This window comes from Schistocerca serialis, chromosome 2, assembly GCF_023864345.2.
Source record: "Schistocerca serialis cubense isolate TAMUIC-IGC-003099 chromosome 2, iqSchSeri2.2, whole genome shotgun sequence".
Lineage (NCBI taxonomy): Eukaryota > Metazoa > Arthropoda > Insecta > Orthoptera > Acrididae > Schistocerca > Schistocerca serialis.
Window position 1 is genome coordinate 286,246,650 of NC_064639.1, and position 21,144 is coordinate 286,267,793.

The window sequence follows — 21,144 nt, forward strand, 5'->3', positions numbered from 1 at the left end:
CAGGACTAACCATCCAATCTGATCCAAAGTAAGAAGATTAAATGAGTGAGTGTAATTCATCTGTCAAAGTAGTGCAGGGCTATATTTTGACACATGGAACATGTGCAACTGCACAGGGCAGCAAAATTTTGGGGGTGGCAAAATGTTGCCATTGAAAAATTATTTTTTAAGTGTAATTTTGATGTACATTGCATCAGTCTCCTGGCATTTGTGCTGTATAACCTATATTCAGGTATGTGCTTGCACATGTTATACAAGATATACTGTAAATCATACTTAAAGTGGTACAGTATATGCTTCATAAATTACGGCCGTCACAATTAGGCTAAAAGCATTTAGCCATGAATCTGACTTGTATAAACTTAACGAAGGACAAAAGTAAGTTACCTTTTTACATTAGCGTTAAATTACATGGTCGAGTGGTGCGTTTCTTTACATAAGGGTGCTAGGTCAGGTGATAGGTTTGTTTACATAAGAACAATGGGCCATTTATGCCAGAACACCCTTTGCTTCACTATTGACAAGCTGCCCAGCCCATACTCTCTGAATAAGTGATTTTTCTAGGATGAGTAGATACAGTTGCACATGATTTATGTTTATGTTTCTTTTATCCAATAGAAACTCACATTCATCCAATACATATTTTGCATCTGTTTGCACATGTACGTATTATTTTGTCCTTATTCCATGTATTTTAGCAGTGAAGGTACGGGAAGGACAATATGAGCAACCTTTAGCTAAGATGGTATAAAATAAGAGCTTTACAAGCATAAATGTAATTTTTGTCATTAATCTTCAGAAATCAGTCTTTCAGCGAAGATGTGTTTCCAAAGAGGTTGAATATCTCTCAAGGTTAGATCTCTGTTTAAAAAAGGAGATCCACACAAGGTAGAAAATTATAGACCAATATCCCTTCTCCAATCATTTCCCAAAATTCTAGAGAAATTAATGAAAACAGACTCATAAATTACTTAGGTGCTTATTAACTTCTGAACTGCAATCAACATGGCTTTCGCTCGGGCCACAGCACAGAATCAGCTATCTGTACCTATACTGAAGAGATTGTCAAGAATCTTGACACTAAAAAATGTGTAGTGGGAATTAACTTAGTTCTATCTAAAGCTTTCGATACAGTAAATCACCAAATTCTGTTAAACAAGATGGAGGTGTAAGGGGAGATGTGAGGCAATGGTTTGAATCTTACCTTCAAGATAGAACTCAGTTGGTAGAAATCATCACAGAACACAAAAATCAGAAAATCAAGTGGGTTTCAGATGCAAAGAAATCGGAAATAGGCGTCCCACAGGGCAGTGTTCTTGGTCCCTAATTATTCTCGCTGTTATAAATGACATAAAAAAAATCCAAGTATTTCTACCAAAATAATGTTGTTCACAGATGACATGAAAATAATTATAAATGATGATAAAAAATGGTTAACCACCACAACTGATAGTCCTGAAATACATACAACAATGGTTTAATGCCAAAGAGTTAACACTTAATCTAAGTAAAACAAATTATATACAGTATGGCGAAGCAACCCAAGATATAGACCTCTAGTTAAAACTAATTGATAAGGAGATAGAGAGTATGCAATCCACAAAGTTTTTGGGCATGCTCATTGATCAAAAGTTAAGCTGGAAAGACCATCTCAAGTATGTATCCCACAGGCTCAATTTGGCATTTTTTGCATTGAAGATACTATCTAGAGTATGCAGCACAGACTGTACTAGACTAGTGCATTTTGCTTATTTCAGTCCATCATGTCTTACAGCATGGTAAAACTAAATCAATCTTAATAGATATCTTCAAATTTCATAAAAGAGCTACTGGTATACGAATCACAATACACAATTCTCCAAGAACTCATTGTAGGCCTCTTTTCAAACAACTATAAATACTCACAATACCATCACTGTATATATTTAAAAGCATTCTACGTACAAGAGCACATATGAAAAATCTACGTACAAACGAGGACTGCCATAATTAGAATGCTAGAAGTTGTACGAATTCGTTTGTAGAAAGGGTAAGGACAACACAAACCCAAAAACATGTAAGTTATTTTGGAATAAAACTTTACAATGCTCTGCCAGTGTACATAAAGGAAATAATAGACGAAGTAAAATTTAAGACTGAGCTTAAAAATTACCTTTTAAGCAAACCTTTCTATGACATAGATGAGTACTTTGATTGTGTGTAAATTTATTGCCAAAAATTTAGATTTATTTGCCTAAATTGTGCTTTTAAAAATGCCTTGAAAGTGATATTCCATTATTATGTTCATAGTACTTGTACTTTTATGATAACTTTGTTGTGGCAATTCCTACATCATGTAAGTGATTTAAAAGAAGATAGTGAAATGAAATGAACTGGATAATGGGTAGCTCGCTAACTCGCAAGTTAGCTTCTTGTCAGAGAATCAGGTTGGACGTGCCAAAGAGAATCAGACACTTCGAAGGTAAAATGCATCATGGTCCCGCAGAGAACGTATTATTTGACTAAAAAAGGTTTTACTCGTTGCTATTGGCCAGTTTCAACCAAATGGTCATTACCATTTCGACCTACGGGAATAACTGAAAACGAATTTGCGTTATTTGTTCCATACGCCAATACATATGAGCAAAGCAACCTAATCTCTGTCAAAGTGAGATCAGTTGGGTACTCGATGAAGCCAGACATACCTCAGCATTTTATTTTTATTTATTTATTTATTTATTTGGGTTGGGTACGTGCTGTCTGCTGTTAGTTTATGCAGTGTGGTGGTGGTGATTAGTGTTTAACGTCCCGTCGACAACGAGGTCATTAGAGACGGAGCGCAAGCTCGGGGTATGGAAGGATTGGGAAGGAAATCGGCCGTGCCCTTTCAAAGGAACCATCCCGGCACGTGCCTGAAACGATTTAGGGAAATCACGGAAAACCTAAATCAGGATGGCTGGAGACGGGATTGAACCATCGTCCTCCCGAATGCGAGTCCAGTGTGCTAACCACTGCGCCACCTCGCTCGGTTTTATGCAGTGTGAATCAGAACTCTGCCAACAACATTTCAGAAGTTGTTAATGGATATTTTCTGAATAACACTGCAAATGGCGACGGTATGCACTGTGTGTCACGTTTGAAAATACACTGACGTGGAAAAAAATATCGCAACACCAAGAAATAGTTGTCCAACATAAACGAAAATTGGTAGGTGTGTTTCGACATTAAAATTTCGTGCCAATACGCTAGGAACGCCTATGCGGATGCAAGTCGGTTTTGCTTCAAATACACGCTGTAACGGTCGTGAACATTAGTCGCCTTTGAGATTGGACATGGTGATATGATGTGTCAAAAATGCCTTTAAGGCGACAAAGACGCCATTATTAACATCTAACTGAGTTTGAACGAGATCTGTACTAGGGCTACAAGAAGCTGGGTGTTTCTTCTGCGATACTACAGAAAGACTAGGCAGCAATGTGGCCACTGTACCCGATTGCTAGCAGCGGTGGTCTCGAAAATGCAAGGTCGTAAGAAGACGTGTTTCGCAAGGCCAAATGGCACTACCGAGAGGGAAAACCATCGTGTTCGGCGTACGGCTCTGGCGCATCGTAGCTGAATGGCAGAAACAATTTGGGCAGCAGTTGGCACCACAACGGCATAAAGAACGGTTAGAAACCGTTTACTCGAGCCAGAGCGTGCATTCCACTGACCCCAGACCGCCACCATTTGCGACTGCAGTGGTCTTTAGCCAGAGCCCATACACGAAAACAGAGTGGAGGTCTATTGTTTTTTCGAATGAAAGTTGGTTCTGCCTCGGTGCCAGTGATGGCTGTGTGTTGGTTAGAAGGTGGCCAGCTAGGGCCTGAACCCCATCTGTCTGTGTGGTGGTCACACTGGATATTCACCTGTAGCTATGGTGTGGGGTGGAATTTCACATGACAGCGGGAGCACTCTCGCGGTTATCCCATGCATCCTGACTGCAAATTTGTGCCTCAGTCTGGTGATTCGATCTGTAGTGCAGCCGTTCTTGAACAGCGTTCCAGATGATGTTTTCAAACAGCATTACGCTCGCCCACATGCCGCTGTTGTGACACAACATGATCTTCAAAGTGTCGGCATGTTGCCTTGGCGTGCTCGATCACCGGATGTGTCTGCAATCGAGCGCATACGGGGCATCTTCGGACGACAACTCCAGCATCATCCACGAACAGCATTAACCGTCACTGTACTGACTACGTTCATCAGGTGTGGATCTCAATGCAACAAACTGATATGCGGCACATGTACAACACAATGCATGCACGTTTGCATGCTTACATTCAATATTCTGGCGGTTACACTGCTTATTAATGTACCCGCTGTTCACATTTGCAATGGCTTACCTCGAACTTACATTAATCTGTGATCTTAAATGTGTGACCTACACAAAAGAATTTCCGTAATTTCTTTACCCTACATTAATTATTTTTTGAAGTGGCGATTTTCTTTTCCCGTCAGTGTACTTGTGCCATTACTCGAGGTGCCTGCTGTTGACAACAGCAGTAGAGTCCAATTTACTCTTTGACCTCACGACTGCATTCTGTACTCGTTGGTTGTGTCTCTTTTTGGATGAGTTAGCTGTTAACAGTGGTACATAGCATTACGGATTGTTGTACTGGTGGAGTATTTACCGAAATGCACCTTATGTCTGGTCCATTAAATGTAACAGAAGAGAGTAATAACGGCGCTGAAATGTTCGTCCGTCGACGGCAACCCAATTAACACTTCTTTTGCATCTGTTTGAGAATTGTTGTATTACTCTGTGTTTTGCGTAGTATTATAGACCTTCTCACTGTTGTGAAAGTATTTTCCCACAAATAAAGGTACCTGGGGTGACAAACTGAATAAATCGTAATTACATCATTACTCTGTAACGAGCCACCAGAGACCGCGTGTCCCTTGTACCAAGATACTCAGAAAATATCGCTGAAGAACCTCCGAAATTTTCTCCATGGTGTTCTAGTTCACCCTGTGTGTGGTCATATGTACATGACACTTGATAATGACAATGTGGTCGAAACTGGCCTATATTTACGAATAAAACATTTGATTGAAATATGGCAGCTCCAGTGGAACTGTGGCATTTTTAAGTGATATCTTAAGTCTGTGGGCGAAAGCATTAAGAAAATTTAGAAGTACACATACTTGATTCCTTGGCGCCTTTTCTGAATGAGTCGTACAGGGTCCGGACGTCCTCATCTAAGAAGCTGACGAACTTGCCCTCCTTGCTCTCCTTGTAGAATTTGGACACACGTATCAGCTCAGGACCCTGTAGACAAAAGAGAGAGTGTTTGACATAATGTTCAAGAGTCACTCACGAGGAGTGCCTGTTGTACAATTTTTAAAACGTGTGAACTTTAACTAAATAATCCCATTTCTCGCTTGGCGAGTGTGTTCACACATCATATTTAACATGAAAGCTGTTTTTACACCATTCAGTGCTTCATTATGCTTTTGCTCAGGTGGGCACCAAAATGTGCTGGCTCGGCAAATCTCTGGCACGAAGGCTGTTAGGGGGATAATCTATCGTCAGAACTTGGTCAACAGGAGGAGGTAAGGGGAGAGGAGGTGATGACGTAGAGTTCCAAATCACCTAGTCTTCTCGTAGTGCGTCTTTGAGAGAAGCAAGAAGTCTTTTTCCATGAACTCGTCTGACGATTTGGTAACATCCACTGGTCGGAACAAGGTAACAGAAAACTGTCTTCTCTAACACATCATCTAACACAGAAAAACAGAATTTTCGCGTTACTGACGCAGTTTGTTGGTAAAGGTATAATATTTTTTTCTTTTATTTATTTGTATTTCACGAGAACAGGAAGGTTCCCATAAAGAATTACCGCTCTGAAGCGGAGTGTGCCCTGATTTGGAGCTTTCTGGCAGCTTAAAAATGTGTGCTGGACCGGGACGCAAGCCTGGGACTTCTGCTTTTCGTGGGAAAGTACTTAACCAGCTGTCCGAGCACTCATGTGAGACAGTATTGTTAGCATCTGGAAGGGTTTCAAAGGGTCCTCATCGTGGGTCTCCATTTTGCCGCCCGGCCGAATCGTGCAATATCCAGATTGGTGGTGATCTGATGTTGGATTGCACGGGAACGTGACGGCAGGCAAACTCGTCGCCAAGATTCCAGTTGTGCACTTCTGATCATCACAAGGGAGAATCGCCAAAACGTACAAAAAAAAAAAAAAATTAAAAAATAAAAAATAAAAGCATCCTAACACCTTTAAATCTGAGACTGTCATCCAAGAATTAGTAATTGACTTCCGCAACATTGTGTGTCATACCATACCGTTGGTGGAGACTAACAGCAGGCATACTAGGGCATTACCGTCCCATGTGTAGCATGGCGTTAACACCATGACATCACAAGGGACTGCTGATGAATGGTGATTCATTGTGTTCAGCGATGAAATGCAGTCCTTCACTACCCTGGACGACCATTGTCGGCGAGTATGGTGGCTACCCGGGACAAGATTCCATTCCTCTAAAGTTCTGGAGAGGCACAGGGGTGTTACTAACGCCATCGTGCTGTACACCGAGAGCTTCATCAGCAATAAAATTTTGGTATTTAACGTTTACACATGCTGAACAAGGAATGCTCGCAAGAGAAGCCACCAAGCAACCAACTCCTGGGATCATGATGTGAGAGCCATTGGGCATCATTTCAGATCACAGCTGGTGGTGACGGGGGGGGGGGGGGGGGGGGGAACTCTGACGGCATAACAGTGCGTCATGGGACATCCTCCATCCTCATGCGTTACCTCTCATGTGACAGTATCGTGGTGCTGTTTTTCAGCAGAACAATGCTCATCTATCATAGCATGCGTGACGTTGAAGTACTCCCGTGGCCAGCAGGATCCCCAGATCTGCCCCCAATAGAGCATGTGTGAGACCCACTTGTACATCATCTAGGCGCTACAGTCTGGAACCGCGCGACCGCTACGGTCGAGGGTTCGAATCCGGCCTCGGACATGTATGTGTGTGATGTCCTTAGGTTAGTTAGGTTTAAGTAGCTCTAAGTTCTAGGGGACTGATGACCTCAGAAGTTGAGTCCCATAGTGCTCAGAGCCATTTGAACCATTTTTTTGTACATCATCTCCGTCCCATTAGCAACTATGGGACGGAGATGACGTCAAGTACTAGTCGCAAAACTTGTGGGCCAGCTTGCCTGGAGAGAGGATAGAACGGCTTCATGTCACTCATCACAAACGAATCAGTGCATCGATGCAGGCCAGAAAGGGTATAACGCCATACTGCATACTCTCTCAACCAGTGAAGCTACTCTCCTCCCCTTCTGGGTGTTTAACTTTTTTTATGTGGCAGTGTATTATTCTAGAACTTTGTTTCCCTATTTGGGTAGTACTCGGTATAATCCTATTGTCATCTGTGGATAGCGTGGTACGATGTTCTCAAGTCAAAGTAGACAGTTTATTCCGGTTCGTTTATGCCATCTATTTGTAGCATACTATTTGTATCATGCTGACATAAGAAATTTAAATATTACGAGGAGTTCTACATAATTTGAAGCTTCTGGACGCTGACAGCTTCTGCTACAAAATCAACTAGCAGGACTCGAGTGGGTACAACATAATCCCGTAGAATAAACTGAGCGTGTATCAGAATGAGGAGAAGTAATTTCCGAAGAAGTTTTGCCAGGAGGTATTGAAATTACGAGATATTAACCAAGCGAGTTATTTGAGAAACATAAACAGTGGAACCTCACACAGCGAGCATAATTCGTTCCTGGTTCAAATGGCTCTGAGCACTATGGGACTTAACTTCTGAGGTCATCAGTCCCCTAGAACTTAAAACTACTTAAAACTACTTAAACCTAACTAACCTAAGGAAATCACACACATCAATGCCCGAGGCAGGATTTGAACCTGCGACCGTAGCGGTCGCGCGGCTCCAGACTGAAGCACCTAGAACCGCTCGGACACCCTGGCTGGCAATTCGTTCCTGAATCTTACTTTTAGTATGAAACATTCGTTAAGCGAATCCATTTATCCCATATAAGTTCATGTAAAATACGATAATGTGTTCCAAGCAGAGAAACTACTAAATGTTTTGCCTTATTTATGCTATTTATTCAAAGAAAATTATACATGAATTATTATGTGCTTTATTATTCGCGATACATAACTAATTCTTTTTTACTAGGAAGCTATCTGTAGTCATTTGTTTCTGCCAACACTTCAACACTTGGATAAAATGCGACACAGCAATATCGTCAAATAAATTTGTAGCGCGCGTAACCACTGCTTTATTGGGATGGTGATTTTCAATGTACAATGCAAAGGATTCCCAGGCTTTAAGCATTTCTCTTATTGCGCCAGAAGATAGGTGCTTTGCTGTTACCGCCTCCTCTGAAGAACTCTTCCACACTTCCTGCTGTGAAGCACACTACAACTCCATAAGCTCTTTGGTGGTCATTTCTTAGCTGTGATTTTCCACAAGCTCATCGATATCATTGTTATCCACTTCTAGTTCCCTGCTCTTGGCCAAAAACACAATCCCGTTGACTATAGGCTCCACAGGTACTGTCTCAAATGCCTCAGAATCACATCCGACAACGGACTCCGGCCAAAGCTGCTTCCACGCAGAAGTGAGAGTTCTCTTGGTTACGCCTATTCGACCACCTTGACGCAGACAACGATGTTGAAGTGATATTTCTAAACCTCTCTCAGAGTGAGATTGGTAGCTTCAGTCAACTCAAAGCAATGCTCAAAGAGTGCTTTAGTGTAGAGCTTATAAAACACTAATACGACCTATTCTTGAGTATTGTTCGAGCGTTTGGGATCCGTATCAGGTCGGATTGAGGGATTACATAGAAGCAATTCAGAGGCGGGCTGCTAGATTTGTTACTGGTAGGATTGATCATCACCCGAGTGTTACGGAAATGCTTCAGGAACTCGGGTGGGAGTCTCTAGAGGAAAGGAGGCGTTCTTTTCGTGACTCGCTACTGAGGAAATTTAGAGAACCAGCATTTGAGGCTGACTGCAGTACAATTTTACCGCCGCCAACTTATATTTCGCGGAAAGACCACAAAGATAAGATGAGAGAGATTAGGACTCGTACAGAGGCATATAGGCAGTCATTTTTCCCTCGTTCTGTTTGGGAGGGGAACAGGGAGAGAAGATGCTAGTTGTGGTACGAGGTACCCTCCGCCACGCACCGTATGGTGGATTGCGGAGTATGTACGTAGATTTAGATGTAGAAATAATCTGCTGATTCACAGGCAGGAGTAACAGTGATGTTGGGAGGCAGAAATTGCATCTTGATGAACTGAAATTCTTCAAGGGGAAATCGCCACTCGCATTGGCGCAGAATAGCAAGCAGTGTGAGACGGTCTTTCATTGGCTTGTGACCGGGCAATGCATTCTCCTCTGCTGTTACAAAGCCACGCTTCGGCATCTTTTTCCAGAACAGACCCGTCTCGTCACAATTAAAAACTAGTTACAGATGAAGTTCTCTGCTTTTGTGTCGAAGCTGGCTGCTTCACCATGCCTCATAACGCAGTGGATGCTGGTTTCTCTCTTAAACTTCTCGAACCACCTATGGCTTCCCTTAAACACTTCTTTGGACGATGATCCTTGCGTCTTCTTAACGTTGTTGTTGTGGTCTTCAGTCCTGAGACTGGTTTGATGCAGCTCTCCATGCTAATCTATCCTGTGCAAGCTCCTTCATCTCCCAGTACCTACTGCAACCTACATCCTTCTGAATCTGCTTAGTTTATTCATCTCTTGGTCTCCCTCTACGATTTTTACCCTCCAATGCTAAATTTGTGATCCCTTGATGCCTCAGGACATGTCCTACCAACCGATCCCTTCTTCTAGTCAAGTTGTGCCACAAACTTCTCTTCTCCCCAATCCTATTCAATATCTCCTCATTATTTACGTGATCTACCCACCTAATCTTCAACATTCTTCTGTAGCACCACATTTCGAAAGCTTCTATTCTCTTCTTGTCCAAACTATTTATTGTCCATGTTTCACATCCATACATGGCTACACTCCATACAAATACTTTCAGAAACGACTTCCTGACACTTAAATCTATACTCGAGGTTAACAAATTTCTCTTCTTCAGAAACGCTTCATTGCCATTGCCAGTCTACATTTTATATCCTCTCTACTTCAACCATCATCAGTTATTTTGCTCCCCAAATAGCAAAACTCCTTTACTACTTCAAGTGTCTCATTTCCTAATCTACTTCCCTCAGTATCACCCGACTTAATTCGACTATATTCCATGATCCTCGTTTCGCTTTTGTTGATGTTCATCTTATATCCTCCTTTCAAGACACTGTCTATTCCGTTCAACTGCTCTTCCAGGTCATTTGCTGTCTCTGACAGAATAACAATGTCATCGGCGAACCTCAAAGTTTTTATTTCTTCTCCATGGATTTTAATACCTACTCCAAATTTTTCTTTTGTTTCCTTTACTGCTTGCTCAATATAGAGATTGAATAACATCGGGGAGAGGCTACAACCCTGTCTCACTCCCTTTCCAACCACTGCTTACCTTTCATGTCCCTCGACTCTTATAACTGTCATCTGGTTTCTGTACAAATTGTAAATAGCCTTTCGCTCCCTGTATTTTACCCCTGCCACCTTTAGAATTTGAAAGAGAGTATTCCAGTCAACATTGTCAAAAGCTTTCTCTAAGTCTACAAACGCTAGAAACGTAGGTTTGCCTTTTCTTAATCTTTCTTCTAAGATAAGTCGTCAGGTTAGTATTGCCTCACGTGTTCCAACATTTCTACGGAATCCAAACTGATCTTCCCCGAGGTCGGCTTCTGCTAGTTTTTCCATTCGTCTGCAAATAATTCGCGTTAGTATTTTGCAGCCGTGACTTATTAAACTGATAGTTCGGTAATTTTCACATCTGTCAACACCTGCTTTCTTTGGGATTGGAATTATTATATTCTTCTTGAAGTCTGAGCGTACGAGATTGGCTAAAATCGTTCTGTCCTTCTCACAAATGTTGTTCTCCTTCATAGTGTTGCCTTGCAATTGCTTTTCATTTATCCACAAAGAGCAACCTTTCGACATCGTCCAGAATACTAAACCGTTATTTAGATACTTTGAAGCATCTATCTCCTTAATCTTGACCTTGTTCTTGAGGATAGTGCAAACAGTTTATGTAAACCGACAGTATGTGTATTCTAAATCAGCAACGCTCACATCACGTTCGCGTTTTTCAGTGACTTAACGTTTCATTTCTAAGATCATTTTCTTTCTCTTATGGTCGTTTTCTTGCAGCTCTCTCTTCGCGGACATTTCTACGAAGGTTATTACAATTTGCACACAAAAAAACACTGTGTGATCACAAGCTTCACTAAGATGGTAGCAGAAAGAGCGCTAAGCCCAGATTGCAGTACGTACTAAAGACATTGTTCATCTGCCGCTGCCGCCGATGAAACATGTTCATATTGTTGAAGGTTTCCCCCTCCGCTACTGACGGCTTACGACGTCATGTTACATCGTCGTCACTCGTTATGCGAAACATCACTGGTTAAGCGAGTCATTTTTTTTTAGCTCGTTATGCAAATTGGGCGTTGTGGGATGTCCTAGTTAAGCGAGGTTCCACTGTACTGCAGTTGGGTTCTTTCCTCTCTCCTCTATTAACAGTTACAATTCCTCTGAGTAGAGAATATATAATAAAGCAAGTGCATCAGATGCCTTAACTGCATGGAAGTGGCGAAATGGCGTCACTGACAGAAACTAGTCGCCACTATATTGAAAAATGGTGAGTTAATTGTCTGATAGTGTGGTAGAAAACGTCAAACCTCTGCCGGTAAAAAAAGTGAGGAAATGTATCGAATTTCTTGCAGATGTAGAATTGTTGTCAACATTTATTTTGTTCGTATTCCGAAGGAGCTTGAAATTTTAAATCTGGTCGTGTTCAAGGATCTGGTTTGTGGTTGAGGAATTAAACAGCGAGGTCATCAGTCTCTCGGTGACTAGGTAGATTGGTCTGCGTCATAGGGCTGCAAACCAGGTAACCTGCCGGCGAAGCACCAACGCAAACCAGCAGTAATGGAAGAGCTGTATTTTGTTAAGAAGCGCACAGAAATTTCGAAATGGATACACGTGTTGAGATTAATTAAGGGTACCTTCTCTCTGACAAGCAGCTTTGGACACTATCCAGAAGTCAGGATCTTTAAATGCCTCGTGAAATAAACGGCTGCAATCCCTCATTTTCACAAATAAATAACACTGTAACAGAATTTATGAGAGCGAGTGTCTTGGAAAGAAACTTGTGGAAAACCATTAGGAACTGAAACAAAACGCTTGTTCAAAGCGGTACGAATGACTGTACAACTGATTTGAGATTTTAGTTTATTTTGCACTACATTTATGGGTTCTAGTTTCATTAACTTTCAGGCATGTCCCAACACTTGAAACTTGCTGCAGCAACAGGGAGAGCCCTACGGGGAACCACTTACTCTGAGGTAAAGAATGTCACAGAATATGTCCTAATGTCGTGTCTGACCGTTTGCCCCATGTAGTGCAGCAACTCGACGTGAAATGGACTCAACAAATGGTTCAAATGGCTCTGAGCACTATGGGACTTAACTTCTGAGGTCATCAGTCCCCTAGAACTTAGAACTACTTAAACCTAACTAACCTAAGGACATCACACACATCATGCCCGAGGAAGGATTCGAACTGCGACCGTAGCGGTCGCGCGGTTCCAGACTGTAGCGCCTAGAACCGCTCGGCCAACCGGCCGGCTGGACTCAACAAGTCGTTGGAAGTCCCCTGCAGAAATATTGAGCTATGTTGCCTCAATAGCCGTCCATAATTGCGGAAGTGTTGCGAGTGAACGATTCTGTGCACGAACTGACTTCTCGATTATGTCCCCACAAATGTTCGATGGGATTCATGTCGGGCGGTCTAGGTGACCACATCATTCGATCGAACTGTCCATAATGTCCTTCCAACTAATCATGAACAACTGTGGGCCAATGTCTTGGCACATTGTCATCGATACAAATCCCATCATAGTTTGAGAACATGAAATCTAAAAATGGCTGAAATGGTCTGCAAGTAGTTGAAAATAACCATTTCCAGTCAATGGTCGGTTCAGCTGGACCAGAAGACCCAGAGCACTTCACGTAGACACAGCCCACACCATTATGCACATCTTGCACAGTACCTTGGTGATAAATGGTGTCTATGGCTTCGTGATTACACACCACTCTTGAACATCAGCTCTTACCAACTGAAGTTTGGACTCATCTGACCAGGCCACGTTTTCCAAGTCGTCTAGGGTCCAGTCGATATGGTCACGAACTCAGGAGAGGTGTTCCAGGCGATGTCGTGCTGTCAGCAAAGCCACTCGCGTCGGTCGTCTGCTGCCGTAGCACATTAACGTCAGATTTCACCGCACAGTATTAACGGGTACGTTCGTCGTGCGTGCCATATTGATTTATGCGGTTATTTCACGCAGTGTTGCGTGTTAATTTGCACTGACAATTCTATGTAAACGGCGCTGCTCTCGGTCGTTAAGGGAAGGCCGTGGACCACTGCGTTATCCGTGGTGAGAGGTAATGCCTGATATTTGGTATTCCCGGCACACACTTGACACTGTGGATCTCGGTATACTGAATTCCCTAGCTAAATGGTATGTCCCGTGCGTCTAGCCCCAACTACCGTTCCGCGTTCCAAGTCTGTTAATTCCCATCGTGCGGCCAGAATCACGTTGGACAATTTTTCACGTGAACCAGCTGAGTACAAATGAAGCCCCGCCAATGAACTACCATTTTATATCTTGTGCACGCGATACTGCCGCCATCTGTATATGTGCATATCGCTATCGAATGACTTTTGTCATCTCAGTGCATAACGCCAACTTACAACTGATGCCAAGGTAATCTTTCAGTTCCGTAACGTAACTTAAAATTTACTACAAGTATTTATCTTCCTTCATGCAGAAGACAGTCTTTTGCAAGAGGAATAATCTTTTAGAAACACTGTAAATCGGTTGATCATCCTAGTGGAGTACGCTCTAGGGTTTTTAACAGTGGACGAGGATGTGACGCACAACTCGTTTTGTAATGTCAGCCACAGGAGTTGGTTGCCCATCTCTCCTCGGCTTTCGCACTTTGCAACCTCCTTGGTAAGAGTCCAAGACTAATGAACAATACTCAAACCTTAGTTTGGTTATTTTCATGTCTTCATTCTACTTTAAATCGCTACGTACGTGTACTCACTGCTGCCAGTGGTTGTTCGGCAGCCACGTTTGTGAAAGACAAGTCATTATAAATTTGGCCTTTAATACGTTTGACTACTAACAATACAATGACCTGACTTCCACATTTCAGTTCTAGGAAGAGATGGCGACGTTCAGTGTTTACAAAGTTCTGAACGTTGCCGTCTCTCCATACAACCGAAATGTGAAAGTTAAACATGCCACTATTTTCACAAGACGTCCACTGCGAACCGGCTTTTACTTGAAGTGAGGAAAGTGATTCAGTCGCGCGGCTGTGTAGGCGATCAGATTCGCCAGCGAGAAATGAGCCGATGTAGGAATCTATAACAGCGTGACATTCACATATGTCGCCGCCTGTTTCGTTATGATCAGTGGATCGAACTACACTATAGTTAACTTCCAGCAACGGCTCTGTGAGAATACTGAAGACGCAAAAATTGAAAATATTGTTGCCCACTTTGAAACGTTCATGTTTCTACGACTGTGGAGGAAAGGAGGGGATGCAGGATAGCACAGGAGGGGACAATGAAATTACACGCACGCGCACACGCACGCGCAAAGCTATTTTCTTCGTTAAAAAATAGTGTTGCCAATCACGATTTTTCCTTTATTTTCTGCAGGCTCCATTTCGGGAAATAATTCTCATTATCAATTCCGTACGTATTATTATGACATTTAAGCGTTATGTTGGCGATGTCTGAGCTGCTGCGTTGTATAAACGCGCATAATTTTTTACATTAATTATGCATCTTTAAAATAGCCGTTGTTGTCTTCAGTCCTGAGTCTACGTACTTTTGAACCCGCTAAATATATTCATTCCTTAGTGTCACTCTACGATTTTTAACCCCCCCCCCCTCTCTCTCACCCCCTTCCATCCTCCCGCCCTCATATGATACCTTGATGTATCAGGATGTATCTTATCAACCGAACCCTTCTTTTAAACGATTTGTGATTTCATTTCTCCCCTCGATTCAGTACCGTCTCATTAGTTACATGATCAACCCATCTAATATCCAGGATTCTTCCGAAGCAACACATTTCAAAAGCTTCTGTTCCATTACTGTCGTATTTGCTTACTGTCCATGTTTTCAGTTTCGTTGGTTGGTTGGTTGGTTTGGGGAAGGAGACCAGACAGCGTGGTCATCGGTCTCATCGGATTAGGGAAGGATGGGGAAGGAAGTCGGCCGTGCCCTTTCAGAGGAACCATCCCGGCATTTGCCTGGAGTGATTTAGGGAAATCACGGAAAACCTAAATCAGGATGGCCGGACGCGGGATTGAACCGTCGTCCTTCCGAATGTTCAGTTTCGTATAAGGCTGCACTACAAGCAAAGATCTCCAGAAAAGATGTTAAAAAATCGTCTTTTTGAGAATGTTTTTTCGAGCTATAGCCACTCTGCGCTTTATATCCTTCCTACTTCGACAATCATCATTTATTTTGCAGCCCAATTACAGTAAATCATCTACTACTAATCGTGTCTCATTTTCTGATCTAATTCCTTCAGCATTATCTGATTTACTTCGACTGCATTCCATCACCCTTTTTTTACTGTTGCTGAAATTTATCTTAAACCTCTTTTCAAGTTCTATCCATTCCATTAATCTGCCCTTCCAAGTCCCATGCCGCCTCTCTTCTTCCTGAACTTTAAACCTTTCCAAGTTTCTCTTTTGATTCTTTTAATGCTTGCTCAATGCGTTGATTGAATAACATTGAGGATAGGCTACAACTGACTCACTCCCTTCATGACCACTGCATTTCTTTCACGTTGCTCAATTCTTTTAATGGCAACCTGGTTTCCGTACAAGCTGTACATAACATTCTGCTTTCTGTATTTTATTCCTACTACCTTCAGAATTTGAAAGAGTAGTGAAGTCCAGTCAAGATTGTCAGAAGCTTTCTCTGAGCCTACAAATGCCACCTGAGTGGCATGCTTAATGTACGTGATGCAGCGATATTTATTACGCTCCCCAACCATGATTCTCAGTCACTGATACTGCAGGAGCTGCGAAGAAAGTTATCTACATTGGTCTTGCACAGTAGTACGAATGCAGTGAGCTTGTTTCATTACGCACTAACAGGCGGCTCTTAACACCCTCTGCTTATTTGATCAGCGTCTCCAGATGCTCGCTCTGTTTGTTTCCGTGATATGCTCAATGGGGCCACACGGCTTTCCTGCGCTGCAGGCTCCATCGTTCTTATACTAGCAAACATCTGAAGTCGTTTGGGTGGCAACTGAAGCGTGGGCAAAGAGATACTGATGTACGTCGTTCAGTCACAAGAAAGCGGAGAATCCACGTTTTGTGATTTCTGCTGTTTTCTGAGAGTGATAGACGGTACATTTTGGGGTCTAGAGGTGAGACGACATTTTCATGCATTGGAATGACGGATAGTCCAACAATTGCAATATTCTGACAATTGCAATATTCTGGACGAGAATGGAACAGCCAATCCAACTCGACGCACGAAGACATGCCATCAATTCAGAATTATGACGTAACAATAACTTAATTTTTCTAGTCAATTGGAAGTACAAAACTTTGCATTGGGCACCAGCACCGTACATATATTGAATGAAGGCTGCATTTTTCGTTTTAAATAACATACGAAAAATAAACGAGACTAGTGGAAGTCTCTTTTGCGCTGCATCTCATTAACAACAGTCATACGCTCCGAATCATTAGCTATAAGATCCAAATATTTTATCATCCAAAGAAAGGGAAGGTCTCCGAGCTGATAGTTCATGCTGCTGCAAACGTCATAGAACTGTTCTTGCATATGGTTGTTGTCTTGCAAACGTCCCCATCTGTTGACTCAGGAATCGAGACGTGGCTGCACGATCCGTTACAGCCATGCGGATAAGATGTCTGTCACCTCGACTGCTAGTGATACGAGGCTGTTGGGATCCAGCACGGCGTTCCGTATTAGCCTCCTGAATCCACCGATTCCATATTCTGCTAACAGTCATTGGATCTCGACCAACGCGAGCAGCAATGTCGCGATACGATAAACCGCATTCGCGATAGGCTACAATACGATCTTTATCAAAGTCGGAAACGTGATGGTGCACATTTCTCCTCCTTACACGAGGCATCACAACAACGTTTCACCGGGCAACGTCGGTCAACTGCTGTTTGTGTATGAGAAATGGGTTGGAAACTTTCCTCATGTCAGCACGTTGTCGGTGTCACCACCGGCGGCAACCTTGTGTAAATGCTCTGAAAAGCTAATCATTTGCATATCACAGCATCTTCTTCCTGTCGGTTAAATTTCGCGTCTGTAGCACGTCATAATCGTGGTGTAGGAATTTTAATGGCCAGTAGTGTAGTTAATTTGAACTAGTGCAGTAAGAAGAACTAATTCAAAAGGAACAATTCCGTAAAAAGTACTAATTTGCCCATCTCTAGTTGTTAACAATAGAGCCTTCAATGTTCTGGCGACGCCAAGAGGTTGTCTGGAATTTTTCAACATGATGTAAACTGCTATAGCCTGGATCAAAATATCGTTCGTTGTGAGAAGCTTCTTACACTCCAGCGGTGCGGTAATTCTCGGCGTGTGCCAGTATTACATAACGCTGCGGTCGTATGTGGGTGTGTGGAGCTATCTCTGGGGGAAGCTGCCAGCTGGCAGGGACGCAGCAACCCAGAGACAACTGCAGCCACAGCCTGTCCACCCCCTAGTGTACAGCAAAATTCTGCTGTGTTGCTTAACGCCAATACAGAGCCACAGATGATGCCATTGGCACTATAATTCGGAAAAGAAAGTGCACCAAATCTGGAACTTTTGATGTAAGTGGCGTGAACTGCAAGCAAACTTTTATACAGCTAACTAACTGTATATTCAGGGTGAACATTCGCTGATGACACTGCTATCGTCAGTGAAAGTCAGGAAAAACTACGGAATCTATTGAATCGAATGAACATTCCAATCGATCGAGAGTAAACAAAAGAAAGACCAAAGTAATCAGGATTAGCAGAAATGAGATTAACGAATCAAAATTGAGATCACGAAGTAGTAACGCATGACGGACGAAGCAGTGACACAAAAAGTAAAGTAGCACACAGATGAGATTTCTGACTAGTCTTAATTTGAGGAACAAATTTCTGAAGATGCACAGCATTGTATGTTAAAAAAAAATGTGTGTGAAATCTTATGGGACTTAACTGCTAAGGTCATCAGTCCCTAAGCTTACACACTACTTAACCTAAATTATCCTAAGGACAAACACACACACACACACACACACACACACACACACACACACACACACACACACACACACACACACACACACACACACACACACATGCCCGAGGGAGGACTCGAACCTCCGCCGGGACTAGCCGCACAGTCCATGACTGCAGCGCCTGAGACCGCTTGGCTAATCCCGCGCGGTTCTAGCATTGTATGAACGTGAATCACATGCTGTGGAAAACCGGAAAAGAAGAGAGTCTAAGCGTTTGAGATGAGGTGCTACACAAGAATGATGAAAAATTAGATGGACTCTTAACATAAGAAATGCCGAAGTTCTCCACAGAACAGGCGAGGAGGGGAAGAACTGGAAAAAAAGCTGAAAAGGAGAAGCTACAGGGTGGTAGGACACGTATTAAGAAATCAAGAATTGACTTCCATGATACACGAGGAAGCTGTAGAGGGTAGAAACTGTGGGGAAGACAGAGATTAGAATACATCTAACAAATAATTGAGGATATGGGTGCCAGCACTACTTTGGGATTGAAAGTTGTCTGTTATTACTGTCCTTTTGCCAACTTTCATGAATTCAGTTTATTCCGTATCAAGTGTCTGTGAGCAACTTTTGCTCTTGCCTCTGAAGCCCCCGATACATTTTCGCTGTGATGTCTGCTGAACTACTATGAGGCATGAGCGACTAAGCAAATGTGGGTGCGAGGGCGAGCGGATACTAACCACGCGACGATGAGTTTCCAAGACGAACTTTCTCACGATGTGAAATGGTGTGTTATTGAAAGTGACATGAGGGGGAGAGAGAGAGAGAGAGAGAGAGAGAGAGAGAGAGAGAGAGAGAGAGAGAATAAGGAGAAGGGGGGGGGGGAGGGAAATATAACTGAGAATAGACTGCATTTTGTTAATTTGGACCACATTTTTTAAAGTAATGCTAATCTTTGAATGGGATTTAGTGACCATGAGGTGTTGGGGTTGAGGTAAGTAATATCTATTCAATATACAGACACCCAAACAACATTAAGAGGTTCACACTGGAGAGCAGTTCGCAGCTGGCTGTATCAAACTAGTCAGAAAACTGGTGACACAATAAATAAATAAATAAATAAAATTGCCTTCGTTCTTGGTGGCCAATGAAAGTGAGTGTGTGTGTGTGTGTGTGTGTGTGTGTGTGTGTGTGTGTGTGTGTGTCTGGGGTCTTTGCAACTAAGATCTTTAAAGATTCCTTTAAAAATTTATGTTACAATTAACTTTTTAAATATACAGTACTTTCGGCTACGAAATCTCACTCTGAATGAAATCAGCTTCAGAACCGTATGATACAATTAAATGTCTTTTGGATACTACAGTATTTTACTTGCTGATTTACGTGCGTTTAATAGGCAACCAGTCGCTTTTTTCCAGTTTTCGTATGATTTATTTTTTGCACCGGTAAATAGTTTTCGAGCCATGTAACTAGTTTTCGAGGCACTACAGGCTCATCATCAGATAAAGGCATATTAAAGAACAGTGAATTTGCATTATTCAAGTTAGCAAAAATTATGTATCCTATACACGAAAAAGTGAATATCAAGCAACGTTGTTAACAAGTATTGAAAAAGCAGATATAAATTGATTTTTATGTGCTAATTGGATTGAGGTAGACATATCTGTGATACGTGATTTTTCTACTAAAATTTAGCTTGTTACAGGGCCAGACACCTGCCTTATAATACCGGTTTTCATATCAATGTGTAATTAGCTGTTATTGAGAAATTTTTTTTAATGCATTTGTGAACAAACTGCTATTCTTTGTGTGAATTTTTGTCCTAAATTGTCCTCTCTCATATCGTGAAATTTCACTTATCTTTGAGGGAGAGAATTCTAGTCAAAGTATGTTTTGTAAAACTGAGTGCTATATACAGACAATTTTTAAAGCCTATTACTGAACGCTGTGCAAACATAATACCACTAGGAAACATAGGTGCAATAGAAAGAACGGATGTAAAATATCTTAACGCAATCACATTGTTACATTTGTCCAGTGGCAATATGCAAACGAATTGTGTCAGTAGCAGTTGAGAACTAAAATAATATTTTATGTATGATGTATTGTTGTGAACTTCGTGATAATACCTCATGGAGGTGATGATGTATGTAGAAACCTCAAGCGAATAAAATAAGTGTCGTTTCCTTGTATAAACTATAACCTCTTAACACACAGTACGAGATTCGGTAGCAGTTAAAAACACACCTCCTAATCTGAAGCTGAACTTTGACATAATGAAGCTAATTGAGTTATAACTTCAGTTTCGCCATACAAAGTCTAAAGTTCTTTTAGAGGATCACCTTCGATGCACGACTATTGGTTTCCATTCGCTATAAAAAAGGTGGTGTCAGATGAACATCGATAGATAGCGTAATGGTATCTAATCGAATTAAATCAGGTGATGCTGAAAGAATTAGATCAGGAAATGAGACATTAGAAGTACCCTGTGAGTTTTGATATTTGAGGAGTAAAATAACCGGCGATGGTGAAAGCAGAGATCATACAAAATGCAAACTGGCAGCAGTAAGAAAAGCGTTTATGTTTAAAGAAAAATATTTTAACATGTAATTTTTTGTGTTAGAAAGTCCTTTCCCAAAGTATTTGCCTGGAGTGTAGGTTTATGCGCAAGTCAAACGTGGACAATAAACAGAAAAAAACAGGAAGATGACAGAAGCTTTTGAATGT

At 42.0% G+C, this 21,144-nt stretch overlaps 1 protein-coding gene across 2 annotated transcripts in view; it reads right to left on the reverse strand.

The window, feature by feature from the left end:
- Positions 1-21,144, reverse strand: part of LOC126457055 (long-chain-fatty-acid--CoA ligase 1) — a 632,391-nt gene that overhangs the window by 75,615 nt on the left and 535,632 nt on the right. For both annotated transcript variants that reach the window (XM_050093045.1, XM_050093046.1), the window contains one exon: positions 5,164-5,287. In XM_050093045.1, coding sequence (XP_049949002.1) covers positions 5,164-5,287 — 124 coding nt within the window. The remainder of the gene's footprint in view (positions 1-5,163; positions 5,288-21,144) is intronic.